The sequence below is a fragment of the Bombus fervidus genome, chromosome 4 (genome assembly GCF_041682495.2).
Source record: "Bombus fervidus isolate BK054 chromosome 4, iyBomFerv1, whole genome shotgun sequence".
Taxonomy (NCBI): Eukaryota; Metazoa; Arthropoda; class Insecta; order Hymenoptera; family Apidae; genus Bombus; species Bombus fervidus.
The window spans coordinates 13,253,754-13,271,769 of NC_091520.1; the positions used below are offsets into that span (position 1 = coordinate 13,253,754).

General features: G+C 39.4%; 4 protein-coding genes across 9 annotated transcripts in view; 3 read left to right on the top strand and 1 right to left on the bottom strand.

Annotated features, from left to right (window-relative positions):
* Positions 1 to 4,062, top strand: part of Vn (membrane-bound neuregulin protein vein) — a 199,964-nt gene extending 195,902 nt beyond the window's left edge. For both annotated transcript variants that reach the window (XR_011799770.1, XR_011799771.1), the window contains one exon: positions 18 to 4,062. The gene's annotated coding sequence lies outside the window, so the exon portion shown is untranslated. The remainder of the gene's footprint in view (positions 1 to 17) is intronic.
* Positions 4,063 to 4,229: 167 nt separating this feature from the next.
* On the bottom strand, positions 4,230 to 5,530 carry Mad2 (mitotic arrest deficient 2). The gene is made up of 3 exons (XM_072001298.1): positions 5,215 to 5,530; positions 4,741 to 5,103; positions 4,230 to 4,658 (listed from the first exon to the last, which is right to left on the bottom strand). Exons 1-3 carry the CDS (start codon positions 5,285 to 5,287, stop codon positions 4,459 to 4,461), a joined length of 636 nt encoding a protein of 211 aa, XP_071857399.1. The 5' UTR covers positions 5,288 to 5,530; the 3' UTR covers positions 4,230 to 4,458.
* Positions 5,531 to 5,762: 232 nt separating this feature from the next.
* On the top strand, positions 5,763 to 10,014 carry Nopp140 (nucleolar and coiled-body phosphoprotein 1). Of its 3 annotated transcripts, none has more exons than XM_072001284.1 (4): positions 5,763 to 5,936; positions 6,229 to 8,022; positions 8,095 to 8,181; positions 8,386 to 8,862. In XM_072001284.1, the coding sequence occupies exons 1-4, from the start codon at positions 5,763 to 5,765 to the stop codon at positions 8,848 to 8,850; spliced, it is 2,520 nt and encodes an 839-aa protein (XP_071857385.1). In that variant the 3' UTR covers positions 8,851 to 8,862. The 3 variants fall into 3 exon arrangements, with proteins under 3 accessions (XP_071857385.1, XP_071857386.1, XP_071857387.1); XM_072001286.1 differs by lacking the exon at positions 8,386 to 8,862 and adding an exon at positions 8,961 to 10,014 and having other exon boundaries at positions 5,765 to 5,936; XM_072001285.1 differs by lacking the exon at positions 8,095 to 8,181.
* A 304-nt stretch (positions 10,015 to 10,318) lies between these two features.
* Positions 10,319 to 17,905, top strand: LOC139986171 (uncharacterized). Of its 3 annotated transcripts, none has more exons than XM_072001297.1 (5): positions 10,319 to 10,541; positions 13,409 to 13,569; positions 13,662 to 13,822; positions 15,166 to 15,334; positions 15,772 to 17,905. In XM_072001297.1, the coding sequence occupies exons 2-5, from the start codon at positions 13,409 to 13,411 to the stop codon at positions 15,959 to 15,961; spliced, it is 681 nt and encodes a 226-aa protein (XP_071857398.1). In that variant the 5' UTR covers positions 10,319 to 10,541; the 3' UTR covers positions 15,962 to 17,905. The 3 variants fall into 3 exon arrangements, with proteins under 3 accessions (XP_071857398.1, XP_071857397.1, XP_071857396.1); XM_072001296.1 differs by lacking the exon at positions 10,319 to 10,541 and adding an exon at positions 10,597 to 10,614; XM_072001295.1 differs by lacking the exon at positions 10,319 to 10,541 and adding an exon at positions 13,148 to 13,293.
* The last annotated feature ends 111 nt before the right edge of the window (positions 17,906 to 18,016 follow it).

Genomic DNA, 18,016 nt, shown 5'->3' on the forward strand with positions numbered 1-18,016 from the left:
CTTCTTTCTCGTTGCAGAGCATCGTCGAGTGGTTCGACATCGTCCAAGAGCAAACACGAAGAACGGGGGATCTCAAGAAACAAGAGTCGCCATCCAATGGAAACACCGTGTTCACGGACGGAAAAAGTATCGTAGCTGAATTCGACGTTCGAAAACAACGAGGGAAATGTCCAGTCATTCTCTTTTTGCCCTGCTATTCCTCTCTTTCCCATGGTTTCCGCATGAAAATGTGAGAAATACGATAAACGTTGCCGCGCCGACTAACGGCACGGGCAAAACTATCGTGGCCAAATCAAATTTAAGTCCCATGTGTGTAAACTGTATTTACAGAGATATGTTTTTCCTGGCATTTCGCGCGGTATGTCCCAACAGCTTTAATTTTCTCCCTTGGGATCGGCGTTGCGCTCGTCCATCATTTACGCGTATCGAAAATTAAAGCGGGACTCGGAACGCGCCACGTACGTACGTACGTACGCGGATCGATTTTTCTTTCGCGAATCATCGTCGAGAAAGCGGTAACATCGTCTTCCGACGTTTTCACGCTTTAAAATCTCCTTTAATCTTTCTTGAGAAGAGCAAGTCGCACATACATGTTTCCTTTTCTTTTTTCGAACTTCCTGTCGCTCGGGAGGTTTGCACCGGGCGAAAGAACTCGACAGGTAAGAAAAGGGATAGAGAGGAAAAAAGAAACGGGGTAGACGTCGTAAACCTTATCCGCAAGCACGTGCGGATCGTTAGAACACCACGTGGAGGCGACGATTTCGTTTTACGGGATTGCAGGAAGAAAGGCACGACATGGACGATCCCGGATCTTGTAATAGGATTTCCGGGATCAACGAGTCTTCCTACGCGACAGCCAATGTCTTCGAGGCAGAAACGTAATTGCGTGGAGCGACGTGAATTTCGACGATTTCGAAAACCTGTTTGGCTCGTCGAATTCGTCCGATATAATTCCATCGAAATGTTATCGAACGTAACAACGTATTCTCGTTTGTTTGCAAAATCAAGCGAAACTATCAAGAACCAGTTTGCGATTAATTCGTCGACAGGAACGGATCTGCCTCGATGAACGGCCCGATGTTCCAAACGTGGAGCAATGTTACCGTGAAAAGACGCTTCTCGGTTTTCGAGCGACAGTTCGTCGAAACGTATGTCAGACGCGTCCAGGAGAGTATTGTACAAAGTATTCCTTGTATCCCTTTGAGCAGCGTGTGTGCGTGCGGTGTGTACATCGAACAGCAATCGATGGAAACGACGAACGACGATAGATTCGTCTATTCTTCAGGGATAAAACAAAAATCGTGAGATTGGGTGAAAATTGGTGGACGGAGTCGTTTGTGGCTCTACTTTTCGCCTGCGACAAGGGTGGTTGCGTTATTACGCCGAGACCGAAGAAATCAGGCTGCACTTTAATTAACGGAGTTCGCGGCAAAGCATCGTCGTAAGAATTGTTACGCCTCGACAGCGAACGAGTAATTGCATTTTCGCTGGCACCGTCGTCGAGAATCGTAATATCGGCCTCGATTGGCCTCGCCGAAACGATCGTCGACGGAAAATAGGAAATAGCAGGGAACGATGGAAATAGCGGTGGAAAACAAGGCGCGTTTATAATCAAGTCGAATGCAACGATAACAGCCAGCGAGTTACTCGTTAAGAAGAAAAACTAACGGCTAAAATGCCTCTCTCTCTCTCGCGCGCGCGCGCTTCTCGCGTATTTTGATGTTAATCGAGTGAAATTTGGCATACAGATCGAGACCTTGGTGTTTCGCGTTTCCATCGATCGATGAACACACGCACGCTTACTTTTTACATTTTAGAGCTATAAAGAATTACATATAGATAGTTGTTGAACGAACGAGCGAACAGTGTTCCAGAGTTCTTCTTGCAAGAGAAGAGGAAATACTTTACCATTCTAGCGATATATCAGAAACTTTGAGAAGAGAAGAAATTCGTGGCAGCGTATGATGTCCGTGCAAGCTTACTAGTGCCGCCGTGCTTTTTCGTTATAAATTTATTTCGTCGCTCGTACCTATCGAACGATTTGTATGAAAGTCATCGTAAGTCATCGATGGCGCGCCGTTCCGTCTAGTGCCGTTCCCCTTCCCAACCCCAAGATTCTATTAACTAGCTCCTGTTAATATTGATCTTCAAATAGATGACAATTATTCGAGTATCGGGTATTCGGCTACGTCCGAAAGATTCTGATTTCTTTTCACACTCGATGTTGTTACCAAAATAAAGAGAAACACGAATGTCGACACTGGAACGGAACGACGAGCCTGATCATAGCGAACAAAAGAGGAATGTATTTTATGATATTTTACGCATAAAATGATCGTAAATCGAATATAGCGATTAGTCCAAGGTAAACTTAAGTAGAGGTGTATAAATGAGAACCCAAAGTGTGCATAATGTTGTACACGATATTTACGAGGGCTGAGAAGTGAACGCATCGATTTTCTCGAGCGAGTGAAAAAGGGCCGCGGAACGGTGATTGCGTGCTAACGATTGTACCAACGACGATGATAGTTAATTACCGATAGGCGATCGTCGATCATTATCGTTAACATCTAGCCCCGTAACGAGATCATCCTGTGCCAGGATCGCATCAAACGGAAATGCGACCAACCCACTTCCGGGACGTTACGTTTTTCCTTTTCTACGGAAGTGAATAAGAACATCGGCAACTGTTCCGTGATAATTGCCCTATCACGGATAACACTAAGCGCTACTGTAAAATATTGTATATTATTTCACGTTATTTATTTTTCAATGTTTTTACTAGGAGACGCGTTTTTACGATACTCAAGAGAATTATCGCGTAATGTTATAGAGACATGACTCGTTCTGATCCGCGGTGCTGTGCTTGTATGTGACGACCAAACGGACCTGTCAATTTCGGACCCTTTTAGTATTTATAGCGATCGTTCAGAGTGATAGAATAAAAGTCAAACTAAACTCGAAGGTACAATAAAGCAATGGTTTTCAGTCACAATTCAGATTTTACAGTCACAGCGGATCAGCCGAATTAGAGTGTTTATAAACTTCAACGTATTTCCAGCAGCTTTTGCAGTGTGTAAAACTAACCAGAGAAACCGAAGCAAATCTAGTCTAGGCGAGATTTAAGAGCGTACAGCTTGCGCGTTAAAGATTATTACGAACGTGCCGTCCGCCCTCGAAATGATTGCACGTGGTCATAAGCGTGAACTGCGCCAACACATGCGGATGCAAGCAAGCTTGCCTTGTTCTCGAAAGTTAAGTAATGTTAGTTTTGAAAAAAAGAGGGCCGATCGAACGATTCGTTTTGTACGACGCGTGACAGGGAACGATTACGTTCCATGCTGATCTAATAGCGAACCAAGTGCACTATGGATCGTATGGCTAACTCTAGCAGCACGAAGTACTAACGAGTTAATAGCGAAATTGTCGTAAGGGAAAAACGAACGCTGCAGGTATTAACGAAGCGAAGCCGCTGTTGATGTTTCCTAACGTGGTCTTCGATTTCTGTCGAAGAGATCGGGTACAAGATAGGTACCGAAAACGAGGATATTACGACCAAATACCACTTATACGACATCGTAAAATGAAATAAAAAACGGAAAAAAATTTTATGTAAGAAACGAAGTTTCTATTGAATTTCGGTTGAAGACGCATCCAAAAAGGTATGATCCGAATCCGCCGCAATTACTTACACCTAACGAAGAGAAATGCCTAGTCAACATGTACGTGCTCCCAAACAATGTATTTCCGTTCGGTATTTATCCATTTCGAGATTTCATTTCGATATTCATGTATTACTGTAACATTCTTTAATCGTGAATCGACATCGAGAGAAAAAAAGGAAAACAGAACGAAGTATTTGATAAATTTGGAGCACTTGTACATTTAAGAATATTTAAGTAATGCTAACGATGTTACTTGCGATTTGGTATATGACGAACGTCAAACACAAAAAATATTTTATTCTAGTCGTATCTTTCATGCTTTGCCAAGTAAAATAATATAATTCCTGTGTTAAGTGTAATAGTCAATTATGTTTTAATAAAATCTGCCAAGATTCTTGTCAATTCTCTTCTTCCCCTAACCATCAACTAAACCATTAAATAACTAGATACGAACGTAAAATAGAAAAATATATACCGATACTAGAAAGAAGAAACATGAGAGATAAGATACGAAGATAACTGCTGGAAGTAGGATTTCCTATAGAATAAACTGACAAGCTATCAAAGTTATATCAAAATATATATTTGTATAAAACTCTTTGTAGGTAATTCTAATAATTCATAAAGTATATTCAAACCTTTTAGAACAACACGACCACTTTCATCTTATAATCATTTGTATACAAAAAGAAAGTTAAATAGCAGTCTTTAATATCAATTATTGTTAAAAAAGATGAAAGAAATATATGTTTCATATGTACATTTCAATTACCAAAGATAAAACATGTAATATCTAAACATTCTTATAACTAACTATGGTATCCATCTTATGAAGAGAAGTTGAAAATGATCGCAATTGTACTTCTTGACTGTTTGCGATAAATACTGGCTGGGTTTCATCCCATTCCTTAGGGATACCACAGTCAGGTACAGTATACGTCAAAATATCAAATGAACATAAACAATCCAATAGTGGAAGAAAACTTACTGTACCTGAAACATAAAAGATCCAACAAATCAGATTTTAAATGTAAAGCACTATACTGTTAAAAACTTGAATTATCGAACAAGTTACCAGTGATCTGACGTATGACTTCACGAATCTCTTTCTGTATAGCCTTCACATCCTTTGTACCCACTTCAGGAAGACTATTTTTTGTGTTATCATTGGCGCTATTAGACGACCGACCTTCATAATCTACTTTGAAATCCCACTTTTCTAATACTTCTTTGGTATTAACATTTGTTATAACAAGAGTTATCTTTTGTACTTTTCGTTGAGTAAGCCATTCCTGAATCTGGCTAAGGACAGTATCCAAATATCCTTTGATCTTTTCATCTGTAGACATTAAAACGAACAAACCAAAATGTTCGGCGGGTTCAAAAGTTTCCGGCGGATAAATGCCTCTTTGATACAAAATACTGTTCACGCCATAAACTGAAACGAGTAGAAACAACATGTAAGACGATGAATTCTGATTAAATTTCAAATGACGCTCGACAACTGTAAATAAGTTTTAAAAGAATGTAAAAAGTATGATCAACTTACGAAGATATTCTTTAACCAGCTCTGCTGATCCTTTTAGCGTAATACACTTTGCTTTCTGCTGAGTTTCTGTCATAGTTTTCAAATAACTACCACCCAATATAATTGAATTAACAAATTTCCGCCGAAAATTCTAGTACCTTAGAGGTTATAACGAAGCCGGTTTATCATTTTAAAAACATCCAATGCGCTGCTTATAAACCGATATTTCACCAACCAAAAGACAGAGGAAAAATTTATGAACTTTGAGTACGTTCATAAAATCAACGTAAAATATAAGCTCAAAGAATTACGGAAATGATTTAACGCGACTACTGACAATATATGTTTATAACTTTACATTACAAAAGTTAATAGTTCGTTAACTAAATATGAATAAACTAATACACAAAAAATGAGAATACATTTAAGATAATAGAAATAATCTTATTACCAATCCGAAATGATATCGCAACAATGTGTTCCACAAGTAGCACACACTGCACGTTACTACAATAACGCATCTTCATCCAATACAATCCGTGCTCGACTGCAGCGCCATATACATGAAAATGGGAGTGTATGAGACTGCCGCCGTGCACTCAATTGTGGCTAGGTTTTCAAGCTCTTTGCACGCGTCCAACATGGCATCTGTTGAAGAATTGAGTATTTCTGCCCTTATATATGAATATTTACTCAAAAAGGACGCGTCACTGGCGAAGGTTTTTCAAAAGAAAACGAAAGCGGTAAAATTATAACAAGTTATTTCGTACATACAGTAATTGATCGATTTTCAAGAAGTCAATGTATATGCAATACCAGAAGTACCGCCATTCGGCCGTACCACGTGGGCGAAATAAATTCGTCGTTTTATATTTCGAATTCATGTTAAAATAGAACTTGATTATCATCACCTTCACTCATTATATGTATATTAATTAATATTCTCATCCATATATTATTATCTTCTTTTAATACCGGATAATTCATCGTAAAGATAGTACGACCTTCATTCATGTTCGTTTATTTCGTTTACAGCCTGCATTGCCAAAGGGCGCACCAACAATTGAGGACGTTTTTAATCACTTTCAAAAAACATCGCAAATAAAATTAAACATAAAGGCACAAGCTAAAGATACAAGTTCAGATACAAGTTCAGAGAGTGAAGAAGATGCACCAAAGAAGGTGCCACAAGTAAATGGTAAAGCTACAGTTAATGCTGCAGTGAATAATAAAAAAAATAAATCTTCTTCAGAAGAAAGCTCTAGCGAAGATGAAAAACCTTTACCAAAAGTACCTGCAAAAACTAAGGCTACTGTTAAGCCATTATCTAAAACACCGCCTGTAAAGAAGAAAGAAAGTTCAGATGATAGTTCTTCAGAAGAGGAAGAGGTACCTAAAACACAACCTAAAGCAGTGTCAACGCCAAAAGTAACTCAGGTATCTAAAACACAGAAATCTTCGGATGACTCAGATTCAGATAGCGAAGAAGAATCTAAAGCAAATATAACTGCAAAAGCAAATACAAAATCAGCTGCAACAGGTCAAACAAAAATCACAATGAATAAAAAGGAATCTTCAAGCGAAGATAGTACTGATAGCGAAGAAGAAAGTCCAGTTAAGCCAGTATTAAAGAAACCAACATCTACACCAACTATAATAAAAACACCAGCAAAGAAAGAAGAATCCTCTAGTGATGATTCTGATGATTCTTCGGAAGAAGAAGAAGTTGCCAAACCTCAGCCACCGGTTAAAGCCAAGTCAGTTGCTAAATCTACTAATGTTACTAAACAAGAGGAATCTTCGAGCGATGATTCGGATGATTCTTCAGAGAAGGCAACTGCTGCAAAACCACCAGTTGCTAAAGCTATTCCAAATAAGAAAAAACAGGAAAAATCTGTTGAACAAAAGAAAGAAACAGCGCATACTCCACAAAAGAAAGAAGCAGCACCTATTCCACAAAAGAAAGAAACAGCAAAATTAGGGAAGCAAAACAAAGGCTTACTAACAAAACCAATAGTAACAGTAACAAAAGAATCATCATCTAGTGAAGAAACTAGTGAGGAAGAAACACCACAAGCCAAAAAGGCTGTTCCTCCATCAACATCAGTAGTTGCAAAGAAAGCTGTAGTTAAAAAAGAAGAATCTTCTTCTAGCGAAGACAGCAGTGAAGAAGTAGCACCAGCTAAACAGCCAGCTGTTCCACGAACAACCGTAGTTGCAAAGAAAGTACCTGCTAAAAAGAATGAATCTTCTTCCAGTGAAGATAGCAGTGAAGAAGAAGAACCACCAACAAAAAAGCCTGCTCCTGCTAAATTAGTAACACCAGTTGTATCTAAAAAAGCAAAATCTTCTAGCGAAGATTCTGATGATTCGGATGAAAATGTCAAGACAGCTACAAAAGTGACAACAAAACCTGCAAAGAAAGCTGAGTCTAGTTCTGAAGATTCGGATGAATCTGAAAATGAAGAACCAGCCAAAAAACCAGTAGCTGCAGTTACAAAAACAATAAAGAAAACTGAAGCTAAAAAGGAATCATCCAGTGAAGATTCTGATTCAGATTCATCAGACAATGAAAAACCAAGCACACCTATTACTAAAACTCCTGTCGCAAAAGAAACAGCAGCTAAAAGAGATTCAGAGGAAGATGATTCTAATGAAATACAGCAAACAAAAACTCCAATCCCAAAAACACCTAAAGTCGAGAAAAGGAAACACAAAGAAATAGAACAGGAACAAGAAGAGGAAGATGTAGGGAAGCCCCCTGCAAAAGCTCAGAAGAATAATTACAGTAATTTTGTAAAGGCGAATAATAGTTTCAATAATGATAAGGTAATAGTTATAGCATTTGACGCATTTATACAAGAGAAAAGAAACATTTTATTTAAAAAATTCTGTGTTTAGCGACACAAAAATACTCCATTTCGTCGTGTAAAGGATGATGAGCTAGAATTGGATCCCAAATTGGCAAACAATTCTTTTGAGGCAAAGGTAAATGCTTGGAAACATATGAAAAACACAGGCCACTCGCCGTTTTATAAAAACTTGAAACCATGTTTCCCTGCATTCACCAACACCTTTCATGTTTTTTTTTTTAAACAAAGATAGTATAAAAAAATGCTTCTAAAGATATTTCACGTATAAATGGACTTGAATAGAAAACGGCGATTGACCTGAGTCTTCCTTTTGTTTTAGGAGGACAATCAGGAAGAGGGTGGTTTTAAGAAACACGGTGGAAGGGGTGGATTTGGTGGAGGCAGAGGCGGTTTCGGTCGTGGTGGATTCAGGGGAGGTCGTGGCGGTGGAGGTGATAGGGGAGGTCGCGGTGGCGGCGGAGGTGATAGAGGAGGTCGCGGTAGCGGAGGTGATAGGGATTGGGGAGGTCGCGGTGGTGGCGATAGAGGAGGAAGAGGTGGTTTTAGAGGGGGCCGAGGAAATTTTAGAGGTGGTTTTGACAATAGAAGGTCATGGGGTGGGAATGATAGGGGAAACACTAATGAAGGCGGTAGATCCGACGGATTTAGGAAATCGTGGGGTAACGGCGAAAGTGAAAAGGGGGGTGGTCGCGGCGGATTTAGGGGGGGCAGAGGTGGTTTCGATAAACAGAGATCGTTCGATAACGCACCGCAACAAAATAAAAAAATTACGTTTGACGATTGACAATAGAAGTTACATATAAAGGTGAGGGAAGTTAATTCAAAATAGTTAGGTATCTAAATAAAAATTTATGTAGTAAGTGAATATTATTATATAGAATTTTTGTTCAACAGAAAGGTGCTCGTGGTTCTTGGGGAGAAAAAGCGAATCAGGACCTTAAATTCACCAGAGGAAAGTCATTTCGCCACGAGAAAACGAAGAAAAAGCGTGGTAGCTACCGCGGTGGTCAAATAGATACTAGCGTCAATTCTATTAAATTTGACGACTAAGAAAGCAGTTGTAAAAAGTAAATGAGCACATTATATTATTATTATTAGCCTATATATTTAATTAAGGTAACAAATACAAGAATTTTAAATGTCTAAGTTTCCTTTAGTGAAACACTTGGATAGTATTTTTAGAATCATTAACGCTATTATACTCGATTATTACGAAATTATGTAGAACTATATACAACTTTGCTATTATGTTTAATCTCTTAAATTGATTCCACGTAGTCTCTTTTTAACAATTAGTATCTATAAGACTGCAATTTGAGTATATCTGACGAAAATTTCTAATACTTATTTTAATACGAAGAAAATGACTTACAGAAGATATTTCAATATTGGACTACTGTATTAAAAAGTAATTGTTGTTTATTGCAATATGTAACATATTTCGTATATCTATTGCTCCTAGAATTAATAGGAAGTACAATTGATATTTGTCTGTCATTATCGAAGCCTACATTTAATAGGAAATGCAACAGATATTTATTTCTGTTGTTATCGAAGCCTGAATAATTCCACTTTTCCCGTCAAATCTCTTAAGGATTTTTTGAAGATATATTCTCTATGTAATATAGCATTCAGCTTCGTACACGAATGTCGTTTTGACATTGTTTTCTTTCGTAATTAGTAATAAAATTTTATTGCAAATGACATGTAATTAAAGGTTCAAAATATGAAATACAATATGCAAACTAATATTTAAATTAAAATTATAAATTTCGTGAATATGAGACAGAGTTTATATGTATGGAAATAATTTAATGAATTAGACAAAAAAAGATATAAATAATTTTGGGCACACAAATGTATTATCACTTCATCATTGCTCATTTAAAGATACGTGTACTTTTGTAATACATTGTCATAGAACAGCTATAAAGACAATGTACTTCTACTGATTGCATTATTATGTGAACCTCCACATCTATAAATCCTATTTTAATCCTAGTCTATAAATGTAATTTACTAATACATTTTTATATAAAAAGTAGTCCTCAGAAAGTGAGGGATATTTAATAGTTTGGCAAAACGTAAAGGAAAAAGAGGGGTGTTCTTATTTACCCTCTTTAGTCTCCTCACAAAGAAGAGAAAAAAGGTTTCAAAGTAGTAGAACAGGAGCCGATATTCCTCGTCTCATCCCCCCTTTTTCCCTGACTATACCAGAGCACGGAGAGCGGTTACTTACGATTCTACAGTCAACCTCTAGACATCCACCTGTGAGGACGGAGGTGTTCGACCCCACGACATCCGGTGTGGTGACATGAACAGTGTTTAAGGAACTCGTGTGCCCCCATTTTAATTCTATTCCTTCTTAGACCCGAACATTGCGATCGATTCATGTAACGCGTATAACCGATTATATTATTAAACGGACCGAGAAAAGGATTCAAACGCACAGTGTTAAAAACGGTCTTTCTCACGGTGAGTGACATCCTGCAGGTTGTAACAGATAATAATAACAAATTTTCATGACTGAATGTAACATCTGAAAATGGTATGTACAAATTTTACTGACTCGAAAGCTCAAAAACTTTCAATATTCCACAATATTCTATTTAAATTAAATAACATTCATTCTGATCTCCTGTTTAAAGAAATATAAATCTCAAAACAGATAGCAGCATTCTGAAATTTCTAAATTTGAATTTCTGCTTCGTGATTTCGCTTTTAATTAGAATTACTGCTCTTCGAATTCTAATACAGAAATATAAGAATAATCATAAAGTTTGAAGCTTTCAATGCAACACTGACAAATATAGCGAATGCGCGTCGATCTTCGAGCATCGAAAAAATTATGATAGACTTTGAAAAACATTCCAAGCAGTTACGAGAGGAGATGCGCAGCATCTTAAAAGTCATTATTGTAATCGAAATCAAATCTTACGAATTGGACTGTACGCCAAAGTTCTTCCAGGCTTTAAAATACAGAGCAAAGAAACTATGATTAGACAGGTCTCAAACTAACATTTCCCTTGCTTATTACTTGTCACAAAATCGCTCGTTCTTATCTATTTCATTGCTCCCTTGCGTTTTTGAACTACCGTATTACTCCGTTTGGAATTGCAGTTACTTTTTGATCAAGTATATCGCGACGAGGAAACGATCGCTAATCGTGCAGATCTGTTACAATAAAATTACAATTGAACATTTGATATTTTACGAGACGTCTGCGCTCTGTCATGCGAAAGCGATAACAAGCCCCTGACTAAGAAATCTTCGCACTGTGAACACGGAGACCGAAAAGACGGAATTTCGAATACGTAACAACTCCGTGACAGTTATAATAATTTATTCGTGAAACTAAATACCGAAATGACTATACCGTTAACAGAGACCAAGGATGAGTAAATGTATATTCGATAAAGAACAGCCGAAGCGAGAGGAAAAAGCGTTTAGGACGATTCATCTTTACCGTTAGAAACAACCGCATGACACGTTCATGGTCCACGAGGAATCCTCTCCTGAGTGCCGGAAGCATAGTTCTTCCCAAGCTTTTTTTTATGTCATATTTCATCAAGTCTATTTCACCTACCAATTCTCGTATTACATCTAATCGTCCGAACTTCCTTGAGGCTGCTCCGCAGCTCCAGTTAGACGAGTCTCGTTCAAATTCTACCAACTGTTTCCACGATCGGTGGTAGCTTGTTAATTATTCCCGCGACGTGTTAGCATATTAACAGTACTCTCTCAACAATTACTGGGAAAAGAAGCTGCTAGCAACGTGAGAAGTTGCGGCCCGAATAATTGTTCTTGTTGATAGTAAATTACCGTGAATCCGTGAACTCGCGGAAAACCTCTATCTTCCAAGTTCAAGTGATTCTCACGTCTCTTCCAGGTGCTCGGTCTTGCCTTTTCGCAGGTTCGCCGTTATGTAATACATTGAAACGTGATAAAGATACCTCATAGATATTTATCCTTACAGCGTGATCAATATCACGTGGCAATTATGCTATGTCATTGACCATTGACGTTGATGCAATGTGACTCGCCTACATACAGCTCGATCGAAGAGGATCTAGAGGAGATTTTCTCCGCAATGCTTAAAATTGATCAAAATAAGAGAATAAACGTACATTCTGATTTGTAGAGTCAAGCAATATAGAAATATGTGTGTTATCCGATTTGATCGATATAATATACGACATTGGAATATTATTTCTGGTATTACAAATTGTATAGATATTTCAGTTATATTTTCTATAAAGTAGGAATAAGGAATGCTAAAAGTAGGCAGCGCTTCCTGAAGAAACAGATACGCGATGTCAGTCACGGCCAATGACCAGCCTTGAGTGCTACCCATTAATGATTTTCTTCCTTTCCTTTTCCCACGCGCAATTTATCACTTGGCCAAACATTAAACCGCAATTTCCTACCGCATTGATTTTTCTTCTCGACTTGGAATCATCCAAATGATCGACAAATGAAAAAATGGACACCAAACAAATCTACCGATCGAGCAACTTAAAAACTAGATCAAATATTGAGGTTTCTCGCCAATAAAATTTGCAAAGTATTTGAAATTGAGCATCGAACGCTATTGGGCGCATGCTATCGTGTTGCTTTCACTCGTGTTCGATTAACGACGAGAAATACATATAGCGGAAGTAATGTGGACCTGACAACCTAGAAACCCCAAACTCTGTATATACATGGAGTCCTATTGGTTACGCACGCTCGCTAATTGTTATTCTTAATTGCGCACGGTCGTCACTCTCTCGTGTCGTCCGGACGATTTTCATCGTTCGTGAAGCTCGAAAGGGAAAAAGTTTGCTCGCTCGCTCGTTTCTTTGCTGTTCAGACAGTACCCGTGAAACGGAACCTCTGCCAGCGAGTTCGCAGAAGGAAATGATAATGATAGACTAGCCAATGACTAGTCAATCGTTAAACGTTTACAAAATTGTAGACTAATAATGTCAAAGCGTGCAGCTACGCGAATCCCAATTACACACGCTCGTTCGAAGAGATTCGGTGGATATTTGCGCGACGAGTCACAAACCAGAGCCCCAGTGTCATTTACTTTTGCTCTTGACCTCGTGCGAACTCGAGTTCCAAGACCGTGCGTTCACTCACACCTTCCTTCGTCGCGGTGACAACACGTTCTCTCGTACGAGTTTTGGTAATCCGATTAGTAGCCAGTTCTGATTGTTTTATTCATGAGATGTTGCTCACCGGTGTAATTAGCTTTCATTAATACACCTGTCTTTGAAACGACTCTCGATACGTGAAACTATCTGTCCATTTCTACGCTTTCAAACGTGTTATTCTCATGATTTTTCTTATAATTTCAGATGTCCACGTACCTGGGTCTGATTCTTGTTATCATCACATGCGCCCACGTCGTGTATACCAAAAGATGCGAGGGGAACGGATTAGGCTTGAAATATGTGTGGGGAGACGCGCTCACAGATCCAGCTGACTGTATAGGTCCGAATAACATGGTGTATCCCTCGTAAGTGTTCCTATATAAGAGGTTCTCGGTTAGGATTTAAAAGATGTCTGCTTTATTCGCGACGTCGTTACCAAAACGAACAACTGCCGTAGAGCCGCGATATCGAGAAGTTACAAGAATATTTGGGCGAGCAGTCGAACAGCGAGGTCCCATCAGCCACGAACAATCGATCCTGAATTAACCAGACAGGCGTTACTGCACAATTACAAGATTACTCATGGAGATTATTCGATCGCCGAATCCTCGCGAAATGGTAAGTTGGTAAAAGTACTTGTTTCGTTTTTTCCTGTCGAAAGTAGATTGAGAGCTTGCAGTTCTGCAAAGAAATTTATGATCGTATTCGAAACGCGTTTTGGGAACGACGACGTTTCCTATTCAACTGCGAAACAATTTAACGGATCACGATCGAGTCGAGGACGTGGCTTGCTTGAAAACACGCGGAAGACGAACTTGTCCCTCTTGTTCGAAGCGCAACAGTAGTCGAGCCGGTTACTTGAATCACGAATATAATTACGAACAGCTATAACCTACATCCTCGTCGAACCTCTGTTTTATTTATTTATCCTGTGATTACTACTTTGTTCAAATATAACGCGATTCTCGTTATATCGTTCGATATTCTATTTACGATTCATTACAGTTGCTCCTTCGGGATATTATACTGCCCTTACCTGCGCTTTACAAGATTATTGTACCGTATCATCGTATGAAAACATTATATTCTCGTCTATCGTCGTTTCTTTGATCAACATTCTCGGAAATTCGACGTAGGTAGAATATACGTTTTAAGTCTATAAGGAGAGCTGCTTTTATTGGTTTTGTGATTCTGTTGTCTCTGCGTCAAGCACGATGCAACGCCTTGAAACGTCAGCTTGTTCTAAAGACGGTTTAGCGTTACCAAATATCTGCAACGATTACGTAGTGAACGTTTCTAAAGTATCTTCGAAGTCGTTTGCAATGTCAGAAACGTGCTGAAAAATCCAGAAAAATCGGAACAACCGGTTGCGCGATGTACCGACACTTTGCAGCCTTGAATTATGTAGCTGTCCTTATGACACGAAAACCCGATTTCGACCGAGTACAACACCCGCCGTGCGCATATTCTCGATGAATTCCTTTTTAAAATCGTGACTCGTCGTCGATCGTTGCCCGTGCCCACGAAAAATGCATTAGTCCCTGTTCGGGAGGTTTCATTTACTGGAATCGATTCTCCGTCCTTTAGATAATGGCTGGTTGGTGCAAGAGGACGGTAATAAGGCACCGTGTTATCCGGCCAATACAGTTATCGCTCGTTCTGCTCATAACGGGATACCGGCGACCCACTCGTCGTTTCGAACACACGAACCGACAGAATTCCAAAGAAAGGGCGCCAATCTCGTAAACGAGTTACAACATCTTCTTTTAGATTCTTTTCACTCTTTTTACGTAGCTCCCGACAATTCTTTTACACGAAGCTGTCTATCGTAATCGTTTGTACGAGTTTTGCGAAAAAGTTGTAGTTGTTTCTAGGTCAACGAAACTCGTAAGACTGGTACAACTTCTGATCTAAATATCAAGATATACGTCTTTCATATGGAACAACACGTTTGTTTCCAGGTAGAGCATTTTCCTCGAAGGAGACATGTGGTTCCCCAGCCAGATTATGCAAAACGAGGTACAACACCACGGCTCCTATGTACGGAGTCAGCTTAACCAGCGGTCAGCCTGTGACCATCGTGCAGAAGTTCCCCGATCTTTTGCAGCAAGTCGTGTTCGAAGTTTGCGAGTGAGTATCGTATTACGATAATGTCGTTAAATACGTCGTTTCAAAATTCGCTCATTCGTTGTAAATCTGTATCTGTAAATCAAGAGGATAGGCTCGATCGTTATCCACTGTTACTTTCTTAGCACGTTCGATCGTGATCTGTAAATACATGCGACGTGATTCCAATTGAATTTTATTCAGACCTACCGGTAAGTCGTATGGATTCAAATGTAGCACAGTGGGCCGAACAGGTCTAACCAACGCGGAGCCTACTTTTGGAACGTTTTTGAACCGGTATGCGTCAGCGCGATTATCCAGCCACGAACTGTCGCATACCAAAAGTAAACTGCCAAGAAATTTCAATCTTCGTTCCTTCCTCCTTTCTCTTTATCGATAAAATATTCTCTATCGCTGACTGTTAATGCAAATGGCATAAAAACGTGAACGCATTGTTACAGATCGAAGGAGTGCGACGTGGTCCACGGTGAGTGCACGCAGACATACGTGCCGTACCTGTTTCTGGTGATTCCGCTTGGACCGGTGACCTTGACTGGTCAAGATTACGTTCTGGTTGAAAGCGGTTGCGTGTGCAAGCCGAGAAATTCGGCGAGCGCCACGTCGGAGCCTCCGGCAGTTCCAAGCTTTTAAACGTTCGTCGAACTCTAGCGATCAACATTGAGCGCACCAGTACACCTCTGCGCTGGAGGATATAGATCGAGATCCGCGTCGAACGTGACGAATCGGTGGAAGGTGACCCCAAGCTCGAACAACCTCGCCGAAGAACCTAGTAACCTCTTTGACGAAGCTAGCAAAGAATACTGAAACCAGTATTGAAGTCACTAGAGAATTGATTTCTCGAGAGAAATCTGCGACATGAACAATTTTCCCTGGGAATGCAACAGTACACATCTCTCTTGCACGATGGGATAGTAACTTTTAACGCGAATCAATCAGCTTTTCTAGTTTGTCCAGGGTATCACGTCACGATTTCCACGAGGAACAGCTTTCTAGCCGAAGGTTCCTCTCGTTGCGACCAAGAATTTCTCGCGAAATTCTTGGTGGCTTCAGGGGTCAACGTATAGATAATTTATGTTTCGAAATAAAGACTCTCTATCGTAAATGATTCGCAACAGTCGTACATCGGTAGAGTTATTTGATTATAAAATCTGTTGATCCGTGAACTGTTCGCATCAGTTTGTTTGCAAAAGAAGACAGCTTCGAAGAAACATCGATAATTAGGCGTGCTTCACGGTCGGACAGTACCGCGCTGTTCTTTTATCGTCGTTTGTTTTTCTTTTTTTTTATATTTTTTTTTAAATCACACGAGAAAAAAAAAGAGATAAATGAAGAAGAAGATAATCTAGAAGAACTTATTTTAGCGTGAAAAAACAAATCGGAGCAGCGGCGGTCATTTCGCGGAATCCGGTCTCGGAATCCGATCGAGTTCACTAGACCTGCCCACGAGCCGGTTTCGAGCAGGTGTATAGATCAACTTGTAACAGTGCTCCGCAGGAAGTATAGGCGAGAAATTCTTTCGAAAGGTATCATAAAGTTATATCATTTGCGTCGACCGCATCGTAACAAAACGGAAACGTTGTTAATGCGTTCCCCAGCTCGCTTCGTCCAATTCTGTTCCGTTTGTTATGAAATAAACTTCTGGAATTAATCTTCTTTGCACTGTGTGTTAGTGCAAAATACCGACGATTAATTAGTTGGAGCGGTCATTAAGCGAGCGAAAGTTCCGGTTTCGACTTTTTCTCTCGTATATTACAACTCCTAGATACGTTCATTAAGAAAAAATCTCTCATCATTGTGTACGAACGAAAAAAGATGATTCTGTAGCGGTAGAGCGTCGGAAAATGTAGTGCCGTGCGATCTCAATCGCAATACAAAGCGAGATCTTCAAAAGGATCATTCTTATTCCCATATTGGAGTCGGTTGAATCGGTGCTAAGATACGTCACTGGCCCGTTTATGTTTCTCAGAACCGGACTCTGAAAGCTCGCGCTGGAATCGTACCGACAAACAGGATGGACGTGCAGTCGCAGTACGAATGGACCGTACCATGAATTCCGATGAGTATAATGTACCGTTACCCGCTTTGCGGGACCCTTCACCTCGATTTACTTCACTTGGTTATTTCATAGGCGAGATCCATGCAGCGCCCAAAAGTAGCCGACTCGTGTCGTTCATTCATGCCGCTCCACTTAATCATCGATAGTTTTAGATTTCTTTGGTCGAATATCCATTTTCTACGGTATTTCTGAGTTTCCTATGCAATTCCAAATAGAAGAGCGTCCTACTGGTTCAAAAGTTACAATATTTTAATTTAAACATAGTAGTTGAGCAACATGATTTTCGGTTTTATATATAAAATTAATCGTCGATCATTTTCGTTGACATAACACAGAAAGAAATTGAATTGAACAAATACGAATTCGCACATCGTTCTGTGCCAGTGTCGTATGGGGAAAGTGATGATAAATAGAGAAATGTCGAAATGTTACGCGTGCAACGAACAATTCTTTCATATCACATGTCATCTTTTGTATTTATAGTTGTAACAAGTATATATTTATAATTTATTACTAGATTTCGATGTATTATGTAAACGAATTTTTCCTTCAATCAATTACCGTAAACCTTTGTGTCCTTTTCTCACCTCTGAAGAGCCGTCGAAAGGGAATTATTTTGATTCGGCAGG

Coding starts and splice junctions, on each gene's coding strand:
- Mad2 (XM_072001298.1), bottom strand. CDS start 5,287: ATGACAGAAACTCAGCAGAAAGCAAAGTGTATTACGCTAAAAGGATCA. Junction 5,104..5,214: donor GCTGGTTAAAGAATATCTTC/GTAAGTTGATCA, acceptor TACTCGTTTCAG/TTTATGGCGTGAACAGTATT. Junction 4,659..4,740: donor AGTCATACGTCAGATCACTG/GTAACTTGTTCG, acceptor TTTATGTTTCAG/GTACAGTAAGTTTTCTTCCA.
- Nopp140 (XM_072001284.1), top strand. CDS start 5,763: ATGGGAGTGTATGAGACTGCCGCCGTGCACTCAATTGTGGCTAGGTTT. Junction 5,937..6,228: donor TTCAAAAGAAAACGAAAGCG/GTAAAATTATAA, acceptor TTTCGTTTACAG/CCTGCATTGCCAAAGGGCGC. Junction 8,023..8,094: donor ATAGTTTCAATAATGATAAG/GTAATAGTTATA, acceptor TTCTGTGTTTAG/CGACACAAAAATACTCCATT.
- LOC139986171 (XM_072001295.1), top strand. Junction 13,823..15,165: donor CGCCGAATCCTCGCGAAATG/GTAAGTTGGTAA, acceptor GTTTGTTTCCAG/GTAGAGCATTTTCCTCGAAG. Junction 15,335..15,771: donor GTCGTGTTCGAAGTTTGCGA/GTGAGTATCGTA, acceptor GCATTGTTACAG/ATCGAAGGAGTGCGACGTGG.